The 11,461-nt window shown below is 38.4% G+C and overlaps 1 protein-coding gene across 1 annotated transcript in view; it reads right to left on the bottom strand.

Moving 5' to 3' along the window:
- ass1 (argininosuccinate synthase 1) overlaps nt 1–11,461 on the bottom strand; it is a 35,251-nt gene that overhangs the window by 6,524 nt on the left and 17,266 nt on the right. Inside the window, exons 10-12 of the mRNA XM_015391916.1 lie at nt 7,598–7,682; nt 6,955–7,019; nt 1,736–1,867 (exon numbers count right to left, since the gene is read on the bottom strand). Of these exons, the coding sequence (XP_015247402.1) occupies nt 1,736–1,867; nt 6,955–7,019; nt 7,598–7,682 (282 nt within the window). The remainder of the gene's footprint in view (nt 1–1,735; nt 1,868–6,954; nt 7,020–7,597; nt 7,683–11,461) is intronic.

The following is an 11,461-nucleotide window of genomic DNA, read 5'->3' as shown; positions in this document are numbered from 1 at the left end:
TGGATGGATGGATGGATGGATGGATGGATGGATGGATGGATGGATGGATGGATGGATGGATGGATGGATGGATGGATGGATGGAGAGACAGACAGGGAAGAGGGGAAAGATAGGTGGCATAGGTGTAGGTGTAACATATATATTGCATGACAGTGTTGAACACTTGTTGTTCTAGACCCAATCTGTGGTGTGGGAAAAAACGGCAAAAAAAAGAATGAGTTTCATAAAATTATGATGACTCTCCAACAACACTCTTCAGTGACGATTTGAACCTGTGCTTTGTTCACAGTGGAGAGCAAAGCACCATGATCTAATTTCGCTATGGATTTTGCAAGTTTTGTTTGCACACAATCATCAGGAAGCAAGAAGAAAACAACTTATGAGCTAAATGAATCAATAACAAGAACTAACAGTGATATAAAACTGAGAAAATATTTACATCACTTGCAAAGACTGCTTGTTCTTTTTTGGTTTTTACTGTGCTGCTGAAAAGTAAAGGCTGCTGATACATAAAGCTGAAAGAGGGGAAGGGGTCTAAATTAAACGTTGTTTCTTTGTTAAAATAAATTCATTGGGCAGAAAAAATATACCTGAATGCATAAAGAAGAAGAACAGAACAAACAACTGGAAAACTTTCCAATAGCAGAAGAAGCTGCATGGATTCATCCGAAGCACAATCTTTTAGGTGCTATATCTCCGCTTCTGCTCAGCATCCCAGAGCAGAAGCATATTCTTTTCTTCTCGCCCATTTTGCAAACCTGAACCACCATCAGAGCCCAGGGACAGATGGGCGAGGGATGTGTCTATATATGCTCAGAGGTCAGGCACACCCCACTCAGCAGGGGTCCTCCTCTCATCAGCAGCCGACCTCCACCTCATCGTCTGGGTATGTTGAAAGGCACAATGAGCTCCTGCTTTAATTCTCTTCGAATTGGCACATAGTACTAAAAGCATCAAATACATATTGGTTGTTTGTGTGTGGGGGTGGGGTCTTTAAGTGTGTATATATATATTGCAAAAGTTTGGTATAATTGTTTGTTCTGTTAAGGCCTTTTTGGCAAAATGTGTCTGTGGTAAATACAGCAAGAGTTGAGTTTTTTTTTTTTTGTACTTTAATGTAAAGTTATAACTTATTTGTATTTAACTTTATGCTATTACAGTCTTAAATTTGACATCATACAAAACTACGAATCATATCTAAACTGCTAAGCACACCCAAGCATATATTTGGATTGTTTGTTTTATGTTCAGCATACAGATATGTCCCATACAGCTCTATGTTTAGGTAAATAGAGCTATAAACAGATGTAGAGCAGGTGGATTGTTAACATAAGCTCCTCCACTACCAGCCGTCTGCAATCTGCAATTATTAATGATTTAAACCCACAATGGGTTTAATCTCTGCCCTGTTCCTGAATGCAGCACCTCTGCATGTGTGTGTGAGTGTGTTTGTCTCAGCGTCTCTGGAGGGGATAACTGGAGCGGCCTAGCAGTCGGTCTGTAATGGCACTGATCCTATTATGTGGATGAAGGTGCAGACAACCTGGGACTCGGCAGAAGGGAGGATTAAGACACCTGAGCCAAGAAGAGCTCACAAAGATGTGCAAACATACTAACCATGCCGTGGGGTGTGTTTGGATTTGTATGCGGTACGTTTAGATCTCACATGTGGATGGGAGGAATTAGATTTAGTGGCTCTAAGAAAAATTTACTATGAAACTGAAAGGATGCTTACCGTTGTACACAAGTTCAGAGAACTTGATGCCAAGTCCCTGTTTGATCCGGCGGACCTCTTTGTCCATGGTAAAGGTCTCAATGTCTACATGGGCCGTCAGCAGGATAGTGCCTCCAGGAGTTTCATATATCCCTGTTAAGATTAGGACATCAAAATAAATAACCACGCCCTGCAAACGTTTTATTAGTCATTAAAACTTTTTTAAACAGCTGCTTTTTACTGGCATTAGCCTTCATTTAGCAGTAAACAATGTTTCATTAATAATGACAAGTAGGAGCTTGTCACAACTGCTGTTCATAGTGGGGATGTGTGTATCAGGCTGAGTGCAGTGGTTTCCAAAACGGATGCTGGTCTAAAATGTCCATCTGGAGCAACAAACTGATATTTTCCATCTTTGCCTTTTTTTTAAACTGGATTATTTTAGGTACATGAAAAAAATATATTTATGAGTTAATGGAGGGTGCAGCAAGGCATGTCCTTAACGAGGTCTAAAGGTATGGATGCTGATGCACTAACGAATCCGCCCACACACGAATGCATTGGCCGACACAATACAAGAAAAAAACTCCATCTATCTCTGTCTGTCGGTCAGTCGGTCGGTTTCGGATCTCTGAAGCACCTACAGAGATCGCCTCTATACTCAACCTCTCAAGCTTTCTGCATTGAGCTGCATGTTCTTTTAAAAGAGAGAGGGACCTGTGTTCCTTGTGTCTTTGCTATTGGCATCTAGAAATAGGCCTCATTTAAAGCTTAGTTGTCTCTGGACTTAATTTAGTCCATCATAGTAAAGGGGGCTGAATACAAATTCATGCATTACTTTTTTGATGTGACAAAAACATCCATTTATCTTCTTTAAAATTATACAACACGTTATCTTTGTCACATAAAATGCAAAAACCAAAATGCTTTGAAATTTGTAGTTGAAATGTGACTAAATTTGGCAAAATATAAAAAAGCAGCTCTGCACGTTATCTAGTTAGCAAAAAGATGTTTGTGAGCTCTACCATCCTAAAACCTTTTATTAAAGCCTTCCTATCATCACTTTAATTGTCTATGGCCATTTATGGGTCCTGTTCATCTGAGTGAAGGGCATCAAGAAGCTCTATTAGTCATTAGCAAAGTGATAGACAGGTCTCCACAGTGCTCACAAATCATGGACAAGCTTGTCCTGGGTAAATGACAGGTTGGGAGGCCCCTGCCAGCCTGGAGTCTGGACTCAGGCCCCGTCTACCCTGCAATTTACCCCCTCTGGACAAGGAGGGAGGGGTGAAAGAAAAGATGAGGTACATGACAGGAGAAATGAAGCTGTCATTTAAACGTCAGCTAAAACAAAAAAAAAAAGAGAGTAGAGGAAATCTTGAAAAGCAGAATTGACAAAAGAAAGTGCTAAATCTATGACGTCTATTATTAAGAAAGGTTATATTTGTGGAAAGTGAATGCTTTACTCAAATACTACATGGTTTCTTACACATTCTGAAACTGGACTGATGGTCAGGTGTTTTTGACTTAATAAAAACCGCAAACCTTTAGAAAAAGTCTTTTTCTTTAACAGTTATGTTTAAATGTTTGCATCCACACAATTATAATGATTGTACTGACTATATGGACATAAGCACTTGTGATAAAATGGCCAATTGGCACATGTAAAAGTGGTGAAGCAAACAAAGAAAACCAGCCCAGAAATACTAATAATCATTTAAAGCTTCAAAAGATCCCAAACCAAGCTAAAACACCTTGTGGCCTCTGGTGTTCCTAAGCTGCAGAGGGTACGTCAGGACATTTCCTTTTCACCTCGATCAGATAACTTAAAACTGCCCTCAAACACAACTCAGCTTAAGTGCTGCCAAAGAGAGCTAGCTTAACTGATTGGAGCCCATAATTTAACACTGTCTGGTTAAGCTTTACAGTCTGGCTTAAGGAGACGCGACCCTCAGTGGGTTTAGTCTTTCATAGAGCCGCTGCAGGTATGCTAACCACGCTGCAGGCCTGCACGGCTTCAGGACGGGATTGGATTCCTCCTGAGCTGATCCCATCTGAGCAAAAAAAAAAGGGTTTAAACAGGCAGCACTTACATAGCAAAATAAATATATCCTTTAAACTTTTTCGATTTTATTCATGTTACAAGCACAGACCTCAGCATATAGCACTGGGACTGTTTTAAGGGACCAACAAAGTTTTACATAAATGTGAAGCGGAAGGAAACTAATCCATAGTTTCCATTTTTCAGTTTACTGAATTACAGGCATTTCCTTAACAAATCGTCATATTTAGCAGTCGAAGCTCCCATATGTGCAATTTTAATCTCAACATAAATCCAGCTCTTCTGGGAATGTTTGGTGGAAAGCACTGATGCAGCATCATGAGGACAAAGCCTACATCTGCAAAATTACAGACATGGTCATCTAACCTAAACAGCATCGATGAGAGAAGATGTCAGATGGCCTGTGGTGAGTCACAGCTGAGTGGGGAGAATCATTGCTCAGGTATTAGTAATGTACATTAAAATGTGGTAATAAGAAGGTAGCAGTTTATAAAGCCACACAGGGGCCATTGAAAACATGCAGACAAAGATGCTGTGGTCCAAGTAGACATACATTCAAGCCTTACTCAGATATGCTGTTTAAGGGCAGGCCTAGTACGGTAATGAAAAAAAAACAACTAAAAAACATCTTTCTATGAATGTGTTCGTGGCAGCATCATGCTGTGGGACTGTCTTTGTCTATGATAACAGCCTGAGATATAGTTGAATATTTGAGAGCAAAGCATATTCATGCCCTAGTCAGAGTCCAGACCAAAATCAAACTGAGAATCGGATCTTAGATAAATCTGACTTAGCATAAGGAATGGGGAAAAAAGACACACTCTAAAAGCTTGTAGCTGTCATCATATTGAAAGGTGATCCTACAAAGTACTGACTCTAAATACAAATGGCTGACACACCTCAAATCTGTATTTGTGAACAACTCAGAAGAAAACATCCTTTCTCCCCTTCTTCCCAATAACAAATTTTGTGTTGGTTTAGCATAAAAATAGCAGTAAAATACATGGTTCTTGTTGCAACGGCACAAAATTATGAAAGCATAAAGCATAAATTCTTGGATACACTGGAAATAAAATATCTTCCAATACATGTTTTTTCGCAAATCATTGAAACTAAAATTTAACAGTGATTTTAAAATAGGTTTCTGTAGATTTTGCAGCAGATTCATACGATGCATCATAAGGATGATGAAGCCATCGCTGACTGCTTCTGAGACCCTCATCGGAGCACAAGCCAGAGGTCTGACAGCACCCTGACAGCTGGGAAACGTTAGTCTCACACACAGGTTGTTGAATGTACCACAGTGACAAGATTCTTGACAAACCATTTGAGTCCCATCCGCCTCTCTGACCCCTCACAAATAAATATGACCCAAACACAAATAAGTATGACATGTCCCTGTTCGATCCCTCCCATCGTCTATTGTGCTCACACAACTGCCACTCCAGAAGAGGCCAACCTATGCGCTCAATGGTAGTTATTCAACCACTCGGGCACCTTGTGCTCCACCTCTTCCTATTGCTTGCAAAGAGGAAACAGCTTTGATCTTTTGTTCAGCCGAGGGGAGAGAAAAGTGGGTTTCCCATTTTCCAATTTCTACCTGCCAAGTTGTTGCGCGGTCACAGTCTGCCGGCCAGTCAATTTGCCAATCACAGCACACTGTATAGTGGGGAAAAAAGAAGAGCCTGTCCGTGTCCTCTTTGGTGCTTTTCTGCTAAACTAGGACTAAACCTTAGACGCTTGTTTCTGCTGTTGTAATGGTAGAAACCTCACAAAGGAGTTGAGGCTCATTAATGCAGATAAACATCTTTTTGTAATTGTGTGGACAAAATAAAGGGACTGGCTTTGTATTTACAGGTATCCACTGGAGCATTCACAGCAATATCCTCCTCTCAGTTTACAGTATGCTTTTTCTCTAGTGCAGAGAAGACTGCAAATATCAACAGCATCTTGAGTCCGGGTGAGCAAGAGGTAGACATGACTTTATGGAGGCAGCAGAGTGAGACATTTAAAGCACTCATGTAAAATAACTACAGAGTGCATGAAAGCCTTGGATACTTAAAAGAATACTGACAGAGAATACTAAGGTAACAAGGTTGAAAAGCCTTAGAATAAATACATCTTTTAATGCAGTGAAAAAAAATCCAGTTTTGAAATTTTTGCACAAAAAAAAAAACCCAACCTTTGATTTAAGCCTATAAATAATTTAGGGGAAACTCATTTTAAGACAATGTTCTAAAAATCAAAAGTGTTAAAGTTATTAGTCCTCTTTCTTTCAATCAAGTCATTGCTAATAGATGTTAGAGTTTGTTTATAATATTTCTTAAAGTTAGAGAAAAAGGAGAAAGATTTTTGACCCTTTCTTTTTGCACAATCTCTAAATAGTGTCCAGATTCATGGGTCCACTCACTTTCTTTTCTTCAGCTCTGATCACAAGCTCTCTATAGAACATAGGACTGATGACTGAGGCGTTCACAGGAAACTGCTGATTTCCTGTCTGGCAAATTATTTCAGATGTTTTCTGATCAATAGATTTCTATTCGCTTGTTCATGATGCTCTTCCCTCAGAAAGGTTTACCATAATCTTTGGAAGGGAAACAGTCCCACAGCATCACTGATCCTCCATCTTTCTTAATACAGGGCATGACTTGCTTTTATACTACTTTCTAGCTTTTCTGCATAAGTGAAAAAGTATATTTCAAAGCAAATCGTAAAGTTTTTAAAAAATATATTTTTTCTATTTACTTTTTGCACCACTAGTGGCTCGTTTTTTCGACAGTAGGCTGACAGGAAACGGGGTATGAGAGAGGGGGAGACGTGCGGAAAAAGATCACAAGTCTGATTCGAACTCGGGTCAGCCGCGTCGAGGACTAAGGCCTCCGTACATGGGTCAAACGCATTGACCGCTGTGCTACCTGCACGCCCCTTAATTTCAATTTATTTTATTACAATTGTTAGAAAAATGCACTTAGATTAAAATTTTAATTCTTATATAATTCTCTAATTCTAAGTGATGGTAATGCATTCAGAGATTATTTGTGCAAATAGTCATATTTTCTGCAGAAAAAGGTTAATTTCCTTTGTTATTTTATGCACAAATTTAGCAGGTTTTCAGTAGTAAATCATGTTAAAATTCTGTTATTCTCCACATACTTTATACTAAATCTTAATGTCTTACCGCGTGACTTCATGCCGATGAAACGGTTCTCCACAATATCAATCCGACCGACCCCATGCTTTCCACTAAGAAACAAAGAGATGTTCAGGTAGGTGAAGTTAATGGAGAAATAAAATTTTTTTTTTTTTCATCTTTCTTTCTTCTAAACAAAATGGCTGAACCATCTTTACCACTAGCATAACACCTTTTATTCTTCATCATGGGAGATATTTTCAATTCTAAAGCATGAGATTAACATTAATTTGAAAAACAGTCCAAAAAAAGCATTTTACTTGATTTTTGTTTGTATTTTCTACCCAAATCTATTCAAATGTAAACCTTGGCAAACTGAACTTAAAGCAAAAAAGATGTACACAGAAACAAATGGAAAATCAGTGATAGTTCATTCTTAAACAACAGCAGGTGACCCACCACAGCTTATGTAAATGAAGATCAAATACTAGCATTTCAAATTTATGCAGATTTGAGTCAATTTCAGTGCTGTCTTCTGGGTCAAGTTAAACCAGGTAGATGATTAGATATATATATAAAAAGAAAAGAAATCAAAAGGTTTACCCCCCCAAAAAATAAAAATAATAATATATTTCAGCTAATTCTTAAAACATGTTTCTTAGAGTTATTCCTAATATATCAAAGCACTTACCCTATTTCATTGAGGTATGAGAAAATATCCAGTGGTGTTTCTTTGGTTTTCCCTTCCTTCACATGCACCACTTTGACAGGAACTCCTAGAGAAATCAGTTGCAACAACAAATAACACACACGACAGGTGGATCATAAACAGCACAAACAAGACATATTTAGGTTTAGATTAGATGTGGTTCAGATGATTCATCTGCAAAATAAGCCACAATTAACTTGTTTATTTTGATAAAAAAAAAGCTAATGGACAGAAAACTCAGAGATTTAAACTTCCACAATAGAATACACGTCATCTTAAACTCATATTAAAAAATGGGGTAAAATATGCTGGATTTACACCAACATTGGATAAACGACAACTTAAAAAAAGGAAATAAAAATGCTGTTATATAATTAAAAAATAGAAGGTTATAGTATATAACATTTGAGATAGAATATTTATTTAATCACACCCAAATAACAAGCAAAAAGTAGATTTTCCTGCAGGTTGTTTCACGTTTCAGACAGATCAACAGATACAATCTAAAACTGAAAACCTTAACAAATGCAATCATGAGAAAGGCTAATAAATTCAAAGGCTCTTTAAGTTTGAAAGCTGTGAAATTGTGGGCTGGCCTCTACCTAATTCAATTACACAGCTTTGTCAGCCATCCTCTCTTTAACGCTGAGATTTTGTTTCCTTTTCCACGGCTTTTGAGGCTCATGCACATGTGCAGAAAACAGACCCATGTGCAACTTGCACATTGTTTCAATGGAAAAAAAAAAAGGCAAAAACAAAAAACAAACAGAAGTTTACTCCACACACACTTCCTACAAACCCACATAAGACAAGCGTACATCAGTCACTGTCACCTCTGCTTATTCAAGGTCCTCAATGAGCAGCAGGGGCCAAAGGTGGGCGGTGGGGAAACAAACAGACGTGTGAAAAGAGTTAAGTCTAAACAAAGCAGGAGTCGACTCATCATCCTTGGGCCATAGTTTACTTTTTTTAAAAAAACATTTTAAAATAAATTTTTCTGATTTCTTTCCATTTTTTTTTTTTTTTTTTTAAATGGACAAAAGCTGACTTTTAGGGCTTTAATTCCCAAATCCGAGTCAGGTGAGAAACTTATGTGACACCAGTGCTTTATTGATGTTCATATACATAAACGGCTCTGAAAAATAAGCTGAACGTGGGAGTATTAGCTCTGGTCCTTCATCCCTCCGCTTATTTTCCTCGCTCTGCCCAGGTTGGCCCTTCCTTCGTTCTCTTTAGCTGCTTTATTTTCAGTTTCTGCACCCTTAACAGTGCAGACAATAGGACCACAGACACAGTTGTAGGAAAAATTACTGCTTTACATTTTTCCTCTCTGTCTCTTTTTCCTCCTCACTACTTTGGCATGACAGGAGGGAGGCATGAATTTAATTTTTCTCCTCCAAAAAAAAAAAGGGAGAGTAATGGGGAATAGACCGTTTGACGGGGGGGGAGAAAAAAAAAAGTTCCTGTTGTTATATATTCTTTTTTAATCAGTGAGAAAACTTTGGTGAGAAAGGCAGGGATGAAAAGGTGGGAGGGGGGAATGAAACGAAACATTCTTTTGCTGATCTTGTGCACAGAGGGAGGAGTGGGCTTGGGCCTTTGTGTGGACAACTAAAACAGCTTTTGTCATAGTGCGCTCAATAAAAGGGCCGGAGAATATGTGTGAAAATGGAGAGCAGAGCCGCTAGGAACCCGCGAAACCAGTCGCAGCTTCACTGGTGCATCACCGTTTTACAAAAGCCCACCTCACCTCCGGCAGAAAAGGCAGAACGGCCTGGATGTAACATTTTCTACGGTAACCTTGTAAAGGTTGATATATAACAGACAGACATTTCCTTAACTTCTGTGGTTTGCACATTTTCTCACACTGCAACATCCTGGCAAACTTCTGAACTACCATAAAATGTGGATTATAGCTCATAAAGCCGTCCATCAACCATCACTGGATCTGAAGAGCCGGCTGATGTTCTTGCACATCAGCCACCCCTGGTGACCAGGGATGAAAGAACATCTGTGTCATCTGCCTCCAGGGCCTGAATCTGTCTTGCAATCTCCTCTTTGCACAAACGTGACACTTTCTTGTGTTCAAGCCGGAGCCCTGCGGCAAACATCTCTAATGATCGTTCCTCTGGGCCCTCCGGGCTCAGAGTATAAGCTGGAGTTAATGCTTCCGGCTTGATGAGGGGCCCTCTGGCCAAACGTGGCTGTTTTAGACCAAGTGACGGTGTAAGGGGTTAAGGATAAGTCTGGGTGGCCATAAGTGGAAATGGAGTGCAGGAGGTCAGCTTTAAAGTGACAGTTGTGACCATCTCTCTTAACACCATGGAATGCTATGATGATGAATGGTTCTCCCATTTAAATGTTTCCGATTAACAAACAAATCTTTATATAAGAAAAAGATTACTGAATTAAACACAAACTGTGGTTTTAAATCCTTATTTCATTTATAAAGAGGGAAAAAAGTCTGTTAGAACAACCTGGTCCCACATATTAAAGCCACTGGCAGTAATAACTTCCATCATAGATTTGCAATAACTGGCATTTATGATTTTTATTTACATTTCTGTAGAGAACGTGACCCTGCTTCTATTTGCAGATTTCTTTTTGTAATCTAGCCACACTGGAGCATCTGCAGCAGCATCTCAATCATGTTTAAGATCAGAGGTCTTAGTTTTCTTATTATCGTGTTGCATAATAACCCAAATGGGAATTAATATTTTACTTCGGGATCTTCTGTTAGTGAGGAAAATTCTAATGTTTGTTTTGTGTTACAACAGGATGCACCTTCTGAGTGGAAAACACTTCTAAATGAATTCCTGGAAATGTTAGAAATGGTTTGTAGCCCTTCTCACAATATTGTAATGTTTGTGAGGTGAAGGGTTAACCAGAGGCTGAGTCGTACCATGCTAAAAACATAAATAAATCCTAAGTGCTTCAATAAATGCAATTGGATTTCTTTTTTTCTCGATGGCATTTGGTCTGATATAAACAAAAATAGTCTTTAACAGATCAACAAGTTTAATTTCTTTACCTGCTTAGATTTCTGTCAGTGCCTGCCTGGTGAGGTGAAGCTATATCCGAAACGTCCAATTTGTGACAGAGAATATAATCTAAAAACGCTTAAATAAAAATTAAATAAAACCATTAGTAAATGGCTTTTTAAAAAGCTTGAAACAATTATTTAGAAAGCTCTTGATTAATATTTGAAAACAAAGTCAGGTGATTTATTTAGCAAAGCAAATAGTATCCTAGATTTGAAAAAAATTAAGGTTTTCCATTTTTAGTTCACCTTGACCAATAATTAAAGAGCTTAGGGGGTTTAACTTATGTTGTGGATCCAACAACATGTTAAGTTCTTTTATATTTCTGATCTCAAATAAGTTTTGATGTGGCTCAGCATCCAGGGGTGTCATTTGCTTGAGAGGCCCAAGTTCTCACATGTACAGAGCAGTTTATTTATAAGAAGACTAAATACAACGTAAAAAAAAAAAAAAAATCCAACTTTTTATGAAAATAAAATCACAGGTAAACCTAAAACAGATCATTCTTCACTGCTCAGACATTTATAAGTGATGGTTATTGTATTGGTTAAAACAAAGAGGAGGATTATTCTCTGGGTTTTCACACCGTTTTAAACTGAGAAGCAGAAAAACTCAGATCAATAAACTTAAGTTTAATCTAAAGCAGTTTCACCTTAAAAACAAGCAAGCCGTGCAAATACAGATCAGGATTTATTTCAGTCTGCTTCTCTTTTATACTGAGCTCTCTCCTGTCGTGCATGACTAGTATGTTTTTTGGCACAATCGCCAGTCTGATGGTGATCTTAAAAACTACCCTACGTTCTTC

The sequence above is a fragment of the Cyprinodon variegatus genome, unplaced genomic scaffold (genome assembly GCF_000732505.1).
Source record: "Cyprinodon variegatus isolate N-32 unplaced genomic scaffold, C_variegatus-1.0 Scaffold23, whole genome shotgun sequence".
In the NCBI taxonomy this organism is placed as follows: Eukaryota; Metazoa; Chordata; class Actinopteri; order Cyprinodontiformes; family Cyprinodontidae; genus Cyprinodon; species Cyprinodon variegatus.
The sequence above is the reverse complement of the archived record's forward strand: the minus strand, read 5'-3'. Positions and strand labels throughout refer to the sequence as shown.